This window comes from Neomonachus schauinslandi, chromosome 16, assembly GCF_002201575.2.
Source record: "Neomonachus schauinslandi chromosome 16, ASM220157v2, whole genome shotgun sequence".
NCBI lineage: Eukaryota > Metazoa > Chordata > Mammalia > Carnivora > Phocidae > Neomonachus > Neomonachus schauinslandi.
The window spans coordinates 7,222,997-7,235,326 of NC_058418.1; the positions used below are offsets into that span (position 1 = coordinate 7,222,997).

Here is a 12,330-nt window from a genome sequence, read left to right on the forward strand (position 1 = left end):
CCGCCCCTTTCCTCCAACACACTTCCCGGATCTTCTACGCATGCGTGTGTTGTCGTGATCGGTAAAATACCCCTCCGCCGCCTGGCAAAGAGTCCCTCCATGAATAGTGTCGTTACGTTGAAGCCTAACTTGTTAAATCAGTAACTGTTTACCCAGCGGCTGAGGTATGCTGGGCAGGGTTTAGGCTCTGCAGATCTAGTACATGACTAAGGCAAAGTCTTTTTCTTCTTGGAGCTTACATTGTACTGGGGCACACGATAAAGGCATTCAAAGGAATGAATTACGGAGAGTGGCCAGCAAAATAAAGAATAGGGACGCCTGGCTGACTGAGTCGGTAGAGCATGTGACTTTTGATCTCAGAGTCGTGAGTTCAAGCCCCAGGTCGAGGGTGGAGCCTACTTAAAAAAAAAAAAATAGGGCCGAGTAAGGGGCTTGGGCAGTGAGAGTGGTGCTATTTTAGAAAGGGGATAATGGAAGGTCGTCTGAAGAGGTGAAATCCGATCGGATGGAAGGGAGATCTGGTGAACAGCAAGTGGCAAGGCCCTGATTTAGGACAGATGGCAGGAATCTCAGGTTGTTGGCCTTGAGATCCGAGAGCTGGCAGCCGTGTTACTTAGGGCCCTGTAGATCTGTAAGGAATTAAGTGTTGTATAAGTTTTTCGGATAGACTCAATGGCCTGTTTAATAATAATTACGTTAGTTATTAAATAACTGATTTCATGGTTCAAGAAGCATCTAATATGAAAGCACATACTTTAAAAATATTTTGATATTTGTTTTATGTATGTATGTATGTGGAACTCTGCGCTATTTTTTGGATCTTTTCTATAATTCTAAAATTATTTCAAAACAAAAAGTTTAAAGAAAATGAAGCTAAACCTGCCTTAATCATGTATTTTTCCTGTACCATTCGAAAGTAATTGCTGTGGCACTCTAAATGCGTCAGCAGGTGCCTCCTAAGAATAAGGACCTCCTCCTACATAACCACAAAATTATTTTAAGCCCTAGGAAAGTTTATCCAGACCATATTCAGATTTTCCCAAATGACCCAAGAATATGTTGTTTTAACCCAAGCCAGGAGCCAGTCAAGTTTCACACATTGCATTTGGTTGCATTGGTCTCTTTTAATATTGAATAGACACACACACACTTTTTTTTTTCTTGTTATGTTGTTGGTTTTTCCCAGAGTTTGGACCAGCTTCCAGTAGAATGTCCCACATTAGGGATTTGTCTGGTTGTTTCCTCATGGTGTTTAGTTTGTTCCACTAACCCTGTTTCGCCTGTGAAGTGGAAATTGAGTCTGAAGTTTTGAGTAGGTTGAAGTTAAGCATTTCATTTCTCGAGTGATACTGTGAACTTTATATTGCATCACATTTGGAGGTGCATAATGTTAGATGGTCCCACTATTATGATGCAGAGTTTGGCCACCTGGTCAAGGACCTAACTGCTGGATCTCTCCTTCTAAAGGTACATCGTCCCCTTGGTAATCGGGGCAGTGAAACTTTGCCACCATGCAAATACTCTGTTCCCCAGCTATCTCTCACCAGCCATGGGTGATCCTTGCCTGCAGTCAAGTATTACATGGGTGAGAGGGCAGATTTTATTTGAAATGAAAGAGGAAGTCACTAAAGGGTTTTGATCAGGAAGACATACTTTTAAAAGATCACTTCACTGGACAGAATGAATGGACAGAAAGAATGTAGGGAAGGGGCTGAAGGAAAAACAGGGAGATGGTTAGGAGGCTGCATTTTCCAGGGAAGGGATGGTGTTTTGGACTGAGATGGTAGCAGTGAGGTGGAAAGGAATGTTGGGATTAGGGATATATTGTGAAGATGGAGCTCACCCAGTCACTATAGGAGTGGAATTAGAGTGTATGGAAATGAAGGAAGTTAAAAATAACTCCTAGGGGCGCCTGGGTCAGTTGAGCATCCAACTCTTGGTTTGGGCTCACGTCATGATCTCGGGTCATGGGATCGAGCCCCACATCAGGCTCCGCGCTCAGCGCAGTCTGCTTGGAATTCTTTCCCTCTTCTTCTCCCTCCCCTTCTGCCCCTCCCCTCTGCACTCTCTCTCTCAAATAAATAATAAAATCTTAAAAAGAAAAAACTCCTGGGGGGGCGGGGCCTGGTTGGCTCAGTTGCTTGAGCATGCGATTCTTTTTTTTTTTTTTAAGATTTTATTTATTTATTTGATGGAGAGAGACACAGTGAGAGAAGGAACACAAGCAGGGGGAGTGGGAGAGGGAGAAGCAGGCTTCCGCTGAGCAGGGAGCCCGATGTGGGGCTCGATCCCAGGACCCCGGGGTCATGACCCGAGCCAAAGGCAGATGCTCAATGACTGAGCCACCCAGGCACCCCGATTCTTTTTTTTTTTTTTAAGATTTAATTTATTTATTTGAGAGAGAGAGAGATAGCGAGAGCAGGAACACAAGCTGGGGGAGTGGGAGAGGGAGAAGTCAGCTTCCCGCCAAGCAGGGAGCCCAATGTGGGACTCGATCCCAGGACCCTTGGATCATGACCTGAGCTGAAGGCAGACACTTAACGACTGAGCCACCCAGGCGCCCAGATCATGCGATTCTTGATCTTCAGGTTTTGAGTTCAAGCCCCACCTTTGGTACAGAGCTTGCTTAAAAAGCAAAAGAAAACAAAACAAAAAACTCCTAGAGGATATTAAGGAGACAAATAAATGCAACATGGGATCCTGGATTAGATCATGAACCAGAAAAAGAACATTCGTGGAAAATTGGTGAAATTCAAGTAAAGTTTGTGGAATTATTGATTAACAGTATTGTATTTCCTAACAAATAAGTGTACTATGGTTACGGAAGAAGGCGACTTTTGCGGAAGCTGGGTGAAGGATACATGGGAACTCTATGTTTGCGACTTTTCTGTAAGTCTGAAATTAGTTCAAAATGCCATGTTTAAAGAAGATTTTAACATTAGCTTGTTATTAAATCCAAGGATTAAGTCCCAGTCTACCTCTCCACACAATGCAGATGCTCGCCACAGTGTTGCTGCCATTCACTGATGCCAGAACTCTTTGCCAGTAACTGGAATTAGAAAATGTTGTTAAAAAGAAAGAAACTTCCTCAACATCTTTCTTTACTATCTTATCTATATGTTCGTCTTGAAAGCATCTAATCCAACGTGGCATAGTTCCAACTCTCTGGCTCTGACTTGCAAATTCAAGCTCCCCTGTATTTGCTAAGGGTAGGAAAAAAGTTTTCTTTACTTATTTATTTTTACTTTTTTTAAGATTTTATTTATTCATTTGAGAGAGAGAGAGAGAGCACGAGCGGGAGGGAGGGGCAGAGGGAGAGGGAGAAGCAGAATCCCCGTTGAGTAGGGAGCCTAACAAGGAGCTGGATCCCAAGTCCATGACCTGAGCCAAAGGCAGGCGCTTAACCGACTGAGCCACCCAGGTGCCCAGAAAGTTTTCTTTTCAGTGTTCTCCTGGGGCGCCTGGGTGGCTCAGATGGTTAAGCGTCTGCCTTCAGCTAGGGTCATGATCCCTGGGGTCCTGGGATCCAGTCCTGCAATGGGCTCCCTGCTCAGTGGGGAGCCTGCTTCTCCCTCTCCCTCTGCTGCTCCCCCTGCTTGTGTGCTCTGTCTCTCTGTCAAATAAATAACTAAAATCTTTAGAAGAAAAAAGATATTAAGATACAACCTCTTGGGGCGCCTGGGTGGCTCAGTTGGTTAAGCGACTGCCTTCGGCTCAGGTCATGATCCTGGAGTCCCGGGATCGAGCCCCGTGTCAGGCTCCCCGCTCGGTGGGGAGTCTGCTTCTCCCTCTGACCCTTTCCCCTCTCATGCTCTCTCTCACTCTCTCTCTCTCCAATAAATAAATAAAATCTTTTTAAAAAAAAAAGATACAACCTCTTATGACACACAGTTGTCTCCTGATGGCAAAAAAAAAGTTAAGCATCCACTTATCATACAACCCAGCAAGCCCATTCTTAGCTAATTATTCAAGAGACCTAAAAACATGTTCACACAAAACCAGATACATGGATTTTTATTACAGCTTTATCCATAATCGCCAAAAAACGAAACAGAACTCAAATGAATGGAATAACAAATGAGCGTCCATCCATGGCTTGGAATAGTTCTGACTGATTGACACAATAGGAATGAATCTTCGATGCATTATGCTAAGCAACAGAAGCAGCAAAACTGCAGGGATGGGGCAGGGGGGAGAAAACAGAGCAGTGGTTTCCAGGAGCTGAAAGTAGGGAAGCAGTTGACTACAAAGGGCAGGGCTGGAGGCAACTTTCAAGGAATGCTAGAACTTCCCTATGTCTTGATTTGCACTGGCAGTTACTTGACCCTGTAGACATTGGCCAGAACTCAGAAGTGTATGCCATGAAGAGTAAATTTTATGGTGTGTCAGCTCAACCTCAGTAAAGTTGACGGAACAAAAAAGATGGCTCCCCCAAATGTTCATTAATTACAGCCAGAAAATAATAGCTTTACGGTGGAGAAACCCAGCAGATACTACCCTAACCAAGTGATCCAAGTTGCCATCACCTGAAGTAAGACATATCATGTGCCTCCAATATGTTATGATGAGAAGGGAATTTCACTTCTGTGGTATCCCCCCCCCCCAAAAAAAACCTCTATAATCTCTATCCAGTCACAACATGACTGGGGCAGGCTACAACATGAATGACCAGTATTCTTTTTTTTTTTTTTAAGATTTTATTTATTTATTTGGCAGAGAGAGACACAGCGAGAGAGGGAACACAAGCAGGGGGAGTGGGAGAGAGAGAAACAGGCTCCCCGCAGAGCAGGGAGCCCGATGCGGGGCTCGATCCCAGGACCCTGGGATCATGACCGGAGCCGAAGGCAGACGCTTAACGACTGAGCCACCCAGGCGCCCCTGAATGACCAGTATTCTTCAAAAATGTTGAGGTCGTGGGATGCCTGGGTGGCTCAGTTAAATGGCTGCCTTCTGCTAGGGGGTTGTGATCCTGGGGTCCTGGGATCGAGCCCCATGATGGGCTCCCTGCTCAGCGGGGAGTCTGCTTCTCCCTTCCCCCCCTCTGCTTCTTGCAAATCGCATGCGTGCGCGCTCTCTCTCAAATAAAATCTTTATTTTTAAAAATATTTTATTTATTTATTTGACACAGAGAGAGAGACAGTGAGAGAAGGAACACAAGCAGGGGGAGTGGGAGAGGGAGAAGCAGGCTTCCCGCCGAGCAGGGAGCCCGATGCAGGGCTCGATCCCAGGACCCTGGGGTCACAACCCGAGCGTAAGGCAGACGCTTAACAACTGAGCCACCCAGGCGCCCCTCAAATAAATAAAATCTTAAAAAAATAATAAAGTAACAAACGAAGATGTTATTATAACATGGAAATGAAGGGAATGATACGGAGGAATGGGAGAATCTGTTTATTTCCTATTGCTGCTGTAACAAATTACTACAAATTTAGTGGCTTAAAACAATGCATATTTATTCTCATTCTGTTCTGGTGGCCAGTGGTCTACCGCAGAGCTGTGTTCCTTCTGGAGGGAGGCTCCAGGACAGAATTCATTTCCTTGCTTGCCTTTTCCAGCTTGGGGAAGCAGAGGGTACACTGATGAGGGACATGTAGCAGGGTCGCAGGCAGGGCTGGGATGTAGGGTCCAGCCCCGCCATATCCCCCCTGCCCCCCACCCCGCAGGGAGGCACAGAGTAGATGAGAGGATTTACCAGGGTTAGAATTTGACTACAACAGTGCCCTGGAGGGGGTCATAGTCAAGGGAGTTTAAGATACGGGAAAGTGGGGCGCCTAGGTTGGCTCAGTCGGTTGAGCGTCTGCCTTCAGCTCGGGTCATGATCTCAGGGTCCTGGGATCGAGTCCCACATCGGGCTCCCTGCTCAGTGGGGAGTCTGCTTCTCCCTCTCCTTCTGCCCCTCCCGCCTGCTCATACTCTCTTTTTCGCTCTCTCTCAAATAAATAAACATTTAAAAAAAATCTAAAAAAGATACAGGAAAGTGAGGAATTTTATTCTTTTTTAAGATTTTATTTATTTGAGAGAGATAGAGCATGAGCAGGGTGGAGGGGCAGAGGGAGAGGGAGAAGCAGGTTCCCAGCTGAGCAGGGAGACTCGATCCCAGGACCCTGGAATCATGACCTGGGTCGAAGGCAGACGTTTAACTGACTGAGCCACCCAGGCGCCCAAAAGGGACGGATTTTATTGGTGTCCCATGGAATAGTGGCAGCAGGGGAAAGAGGGAAGGGAGGACAAGGTGGGGGGAGCCAGAGATAATGAAAAAGTAACAGGATCAATGCACTGTCGGTGCTGGCAGGCTTGAAAGTTTTTCAATGCAGTTGATGGGGAAAAGAAGCATGGTATAAAAACAAAGTTCGGAGGGAATGTCATTACTGGTAAATGAAAAGGACAAAGGTATGACCATGAAATCAGGTGGTACGATTGAGTGACAGATAAGGGGTGCAGAGCTTCTTTGGGGGTTAACAAAAATGTCCTCAAGTTGTGATGGATGCACAACTCTTAGGAATACATGAAAAGCCCACTGTGTCATACAGGTTAAATGCGTGAATTGTACGGTATGTGAATTGTAGCTTCATAAAACATTCAAAAAAAAAAAAGAGAGAAAGAAAGAAAAGAAAGAAAGGAAGAAAGAAAGTAGATGGCTGGGTAGGACAGTGAGCAAGATCGATGGAAATGGTGGGCTCGGGAGTACCAAGAGGCCCGGTTTGGGTTATCTATTGCCACAGTGTTTGTAACAAACCACCCAAAGTCTGCATGGCTGAAAACAACAAAGATAACTTATTTTGGTTGCTCGTCTGCAATCTGGGCAGGAATTGGAGGGGACTCAAGGGAGGGTTTATCTCTGCTCCAGGAGCATCAGCAGGATGCTCTGGATGGGGCAGGAGGATGTGCTTCTTCAGATGGTCACTCACAAGGTTGATGCTGGTGGACAGCTGTGAGTTTAGACAGGGCCGAGGGCCAGTAACCTAGGGTCCTCTCCCCATGAACCTCACCATCTGGACTGTGCAAGTGTCCCAAGGAAAAGAGTGGGGCCGAAAGTTGCCTTTCATGACCCAACCTCGGAAATCATATGGTGTTCCTTTCAAGATGGTGAGTTAGTTGGGGAAGTCACCAAAACCTGGGGACATGGTCTCCATGAGATAGGGAGTGGCAAGATTCAAGGTTACCATGTAGGACAAGAAATGGGTTCCTTTTTGGAAAAGACAATCCAGTTACAAGTCAGGTTTTAGTAGGATCATCTGTGGGGATAATGAAATCACTAAGGATTAGGACAGTAGCTTTAGAATGAGGGATAGGGGGGCGCCTGGGTGGCTCAGTTGTTAAGCAACTGCCTTCGGCTCAGGTCATGATCCCGGAGTCCTGGGATCGAGTCCCACATCGGGCTCCCGGCTCAGCAGGGAGCCTGCTTCTCCCTCTGACCCTCTCCCCTCTCATGCTGTTTCTCTGCCTCTCTCTCTTTCTCTCAAATAAATAAATAAATAAAATCTTAAAAAAAAAAAAAAGAATGAGGGATAGGGAGCCAGGATCTAAAACCTTCCATGAAAGAGCAGGAGTGGCCAGAGAGAAAGGGATAAGTTCAGTATGGGAGGATGGGAAGTGTCCATGGATAGCTTGAGCTTCAAAGGAGCTGAGGGAGGGGGCGCCTGGCTGGCTCAGTAGAGCATGCGACTCTTGACCTCTGGGTTGTGAGTTCAAGCCCCACATTAGGCGTAGAGCTTAAAAAAAAAAAAGTCAGAGGAGCTGAAGGAGGAAGAATGGATGGTCTGGAAACAGCAAGGAGAAAAAAAAAAGAAAAAAGAAACGGAAAGAAGGTGCACCCATTGCAGGTAGGAGGGTGTAAGACGGCGGCAGGAAGAAAGGACCAGTTCACACAGAGTTCAGAGACCCACAAAGATAGGGGTCTCTCTGTGGGCTCTGAAAATGGCATAAACATAGACACAGACAAAGGGAGGGTAGAGACCCGGAGAGAGGGACCCAGAAATCCAGAGGGATGGTGACACAGCTTCCCAGAAATTGCAGACAGAAGAAAAAGGGTGCCAGCATTCGCAGGGAGTCATAACCTTCGTGTTTCTCTGCACTTGCCCAGCAGAGGGCGCTCGGGACCCCACTCCCCTGAGTCCCGGTAACCAATCCCCACCACTTCCCCCCAAGCCCATCAGATGGGGCTATTTTTACGCGGGTGTCATAGGACACCGGTGGCTGGAAGGCCATCGTCTGTCTGTCCTTTAGTCCCTTCGAGTGACTCTGCGTCATCTCCCCAGCCCACCCTCCACCTGTTCCTGGCAGGCCCGGCCTCCTCCTGCTCTACCCAGGGCTACTCAGGCTTCACTGGGTCTCCGAATGTCTGACCTCCAATACAGGTGGAGACCTTGATGAGGGAACGGGGTGTGGGGCGCACATGATCATGGCTTGCAGCTGCTGGAGCATCTCCAGGATGGGGCAACCACCAGGGCAGTGGCAGAGCCGACCTACCGTTATGGTCAGAAAGAGAGTCAGAGATATGACTCCAGAGACCCTGAGTCCTCCGGAGGCCCTGAGACAGAAACTCACAATACTTCAGGAATACAGGCAAAGAGACCCAAGGGGAGCCCCAGGGAAACCCAGGGACAGAGACACAGAGGGCTAAGAGATAATGAGAAGAGATCCCGGCAGAGGGGAGAGACAGAGACCAAGGGAGACAGAGATAAATGGAGACACGCCCCTAAGAAACAAGAGTCAAAGACGGAGATGCAGAGAGACCAAGACACAGACAACTGACAGAGACCTCCAAATACAGAGTCCTCTAGAATGGCAAAACTCAGAGATAACTGACCCATAGAGATACTCAAAGATACATCCCTTGACAGAGACTCAAAATGAAGACGCAGACATACAAGATAACGAGAAAGACGTGGAAGTTTGTGACTCCAACAGAGGGGCTCAGATATTCGTAAAAAAGAGACGAGAGACACACACACGGACACCCGGAGAGACGCGGCACAGAGGGAAAGGGGACCCGAGAGCCGGATGGGCGCGGGGAACGGCGGCGGGGGGAAGGGGCGGGCACCCCGGCAGAGGGCGCGCGGCCGCCCTCTGCCCCGCTGGGGTCAGGCGCCCCCTCCCCCGCGCCCTGGCCGGACGGCCGGGCTATTTTTACGCGTGGACACCGGACACCAGGCTGGGGCGGCGGCGGCGGCGGCGGCCGAGGCGGGGCCGGGCCGGGCCGGGTCGGGCGTCGGGGCCACACGTCCGTCCGCGGGTCGCCGGGGCTGCGCGCGCCATGGAGCCGCGGTGCCCGCCGCCGTGCGGCTGCTGCGAGCGGGTGGTGCTCAACGTGGCCGGGCTGCGTTTCGAGACGCGGGCGCGCACCCTGGGCCGCTTCCCGGACACGCTGCTAGGGGACCCGGCGCGTCGCGGCCGCTTCTACGACGGCGCGCGCCGCGAGTACTTCTTTGACCGGCACCGGCCCAGCTTCGACGCGGTGCTCTACTACTACCAGTCTGGCGGGCGGCTGCGGCGGCCGGCGCACGTGCCGCTCGACGTCTTCCTGGAGGAGGTGGCCTTTTACGGGCTGGGCACGGCGGCGCTGGCGCGCCTGCGCGAGGACGAGGGCTGCCCCGTGCCGCCCGAGCGCCCCCTACCCCGCCGCGCCTTCGCGCGCCAGCTCTGGCTGCTCTTCGAGTTCCCCGAGAGTTCGCAGGCCGCGCGCGTGCTCGCCGTCGTCTCCGTGCTCGTCATCCTCGTCTCCATCGTCGTCTTCTGCCTCGAGACGCTGCCGGACTTCCGCGACGACCGCCACAACCCGGGGCTCGCTGCGGTAGCGGCTGCTGGCCCGGTGAGGGGGCGGGGCCTGGGTGGAGAGAGGCGGGGCTCGGGAGGAGCCGAGCGGGGAGGCTGGGAGGCGGGGCCTCTCAGGAAGGAGGGGCCCGGCTGTGGGTGGGCGGGGCATTGAGGGGCTTGTTGGGAGACAGGCCAATCATAGGTGGGGCAAGGGTCTCGAGAGGTGGACAACCCAGGGACAGGGCCTGACCGGGGGTCGGGGGGGCGGAGGGAGGGGAGGAATCTACCCTTTTAAAGGCGGGTTGGGGGCGGGGAAGGGATAGCCTCATGGGGACGGGGCCTGAGGCTCTGACTGGGAGGACCTCCCTATTGCAGGGCGGGGTTGAGACAGGTGAGAAAATGGCTTGCCGAGGGCGGGAGGGCGGGAAGACCGGGACGTTAAGAAATGAAGCGGAGGGCTGAGAGACTGAAAAATCAAGGGTCAGTGCGGCTGGCAGTAACCAATAGAAAGATGGGCTGGAGGTGGTGAGAGTGGAACTTGGGGGAGCTGGAGACAGAGGGCCGAGGTAGGAAGAATCCGTCACAAATAAAGTCAGGCTGAGGGCCATGAGAGCAGCGGCCCCAGGGTTTGGTGTATAAAGAAGGTCTTTAGCCGTTGTAGTCTGGACTGGGGTTAGGGAGGGCAGAGCGCAAGGAAGTGGGACCTGGGTGGCGACCCTCCCCCATATGGAAAATCAAAGATGGGGGTGGGACTTTGGGAAGGAAGAGATGGAGCCTCACTCAGGCACCATTTCAGGAGTCCCCACCAGTGAAGGATCAGGGACTGTAAAGTCAGCCACGCAGGCATGATCCTTAGGGTTCCGGAAAGAAATCTAGAACAGCTGGGTCACTGGAGGCCTGGGGGCAATGACTGCTGACCAATTTGTACAGAAGTAGTTGGACATTTAAATCACAAATGTGGCTATTCCAGTGTGTCCCAGCCCTGGTGTGGTCCTCTCTGAACCCCTTCCTCCCTGCAGTTCCCCGCTCGGCTGAATGGCTCCAGCCCAGTGCCTGGACCTCTGTCTCGCATGCCCTTCGATGACCCGTTCTTTGTGGTGGAGACGTTGTGTATCTGTTGGTTCTCCTTTGAGCTACTGGTGCGCCTAGCAGCCTGCCCAAGCAAGGCGGCCTTTTTCAAGAACGTGATGAACCTCATCGATTTTGTGGCCATCCTCCCCTACTTTGTGGCGCTAGGCACCGAGCTAGCCAGGCATCGGGGTGTGGGCCAGCAGGCCATGTCACTGGCCATCCTACGAGTCATCCGACTGGTGCGCGTCTTCCGAATCTTCAAGCTGTCCCGGCACTCAAAGGGCCTGCAGATCTTGGGCCAGACACTACGGGCCTCCATGCGTGAGCTGGGTCTCCTCATCTTCTTCCTCTTCATCGGTGTGGTCCTCTTCTCCAGTGCAGTCTACTTTGCTGAGGTCGACCGGGAAGACTCCCATTTCACCAGCATCCCTGAGTCCTTTTGGTGGGCGGTGGTCACCATGACCACAGTTGGCTATGGAGACATGGCACCCGTCACTGTGGGTGGCAAAATAGTGGGCTCTCTGTGCGCCATCGCTGGAGTGCTGACCATTTCCCTGCCCGTTCCGGTCATTGTCTCCAACTTCAGCTACTTTTACCACCGGGAGACAGAGGGCGAAGAGGCTGGGATGTACAGCCATGTGGACACGCAGCCCTGTGGCCCACTGGAGGGAAAGGTCAATGGGGGATTGATGGATGGAGAGATGCCTGAGCTACCACCTCCACTCTGGGCCCCCCCTGGGAAACACATGGTCACCGAAGTGTGAGGGACAGTTGAGGTCTGCAGGACCTTACGTTTCCTTGGAGGGAGGGAGGGAGGGAGGGAGGGATAGAAGGGAAGGTTAGGGGGAGGGGGTTGGGTTTAGGAAGAACTAGGTTAAGTGGTGATGAGTTGGGGAACACTGAGTCTTGTTGGGTCTTGAGTTGTGGTTTGGTAGCTCCTGTGGGTGCTTCCTTAAGTGACGGTGAATGGCAGTGGGTTATAATGAGTTGATGGGGAGGCTCCATTGGTTTGTACTACATTGGGTTGTGCAAGATTTATGGAGCCTTTCGTGGTCAAGTGTTGAGATAGATTTGATCACATAGTTTTGTTTTTTAGGTCCTCATTGGGTTGGGCTGTGTTGTTGAGTCTGCGTGAGTCTTGTCCCCTTGCATTGTGCAGGATTCTGTGGCTTTATGAGTCCCCCTAGGACCATTTTGGATCAAGTTAGGTGGTCACCCATGGCATTGTTGGGACTGTGTGCGTGTTCATGCATGGTGTTGTGGAGTTGAGTTGAGACATGTTGGAAATTGTGTGGCTTCGCGATTCTTCTAGGGCTTTGTTATTTTAGGTTCTGTGAACTTGTGAGTCATGTAGAAATACGAAGAGTCAAGTGATTGAATGTGAGCTTTCTAGGTCACGTTAGGTTAAGTTGGGTTGGAATGTATGACAGTATGAGTCTTCCAGGGTTCTGTTGGGTTGATTGTGTAGAGTAGTGTCGCTGGAAGTTTTGGGGGCTACACTGA

At 50.8% G+C, this 12,330-nt stretch overlaps 1 protein-coding gene across 1 annotated transcript; it reads left to right on the forward strand.

The window, feature by feature from the left end:
- The first annotated feature begins 9,241 nt into the window (after positions 1 to 9,241).
- KCNA7 (potassium voltage-gated channel subfamily A member 7) lies at positions 9,242 to 11,591 on the forward strand. The gene is made up of 2 exons (XM_021681260.2): positions 9,242 to 9,811; positions 10,776 to 11,591. Exons 1-2 carry the CDS (start codon positions 9,257 to 9,259, stop codon positions 11,589 to 11,591), a joined length of 1,371 nt encoding a protein of 456 aa, XP_021536935.1. The 5' UTR covers positions 9,242 to 9,256.
- The last annotated feature ends 739 nt before the right edge of the window (positions 11,592 to 12,330 follow it).

What these genes read in the sequence shown, in the direction of transcription:
- KCNA7 (XM_021681260.2), top strand. Translation starts at nt 9,257, where the DNA reads ATGGAGCCGCGGTGCCCGCCGCCGTGCGGCTGCTGCGAGCGGGTGGTG. An exon ending in CGGTAGCGGCTGCTGGCCCG is followed by an intron (nt 9,812 to 10,775) that starts GTGAGGGGGCGG and finishes TCCTCCCTGCAG; the next exon opens with TTCCCCGCTCGGCTGAATGG.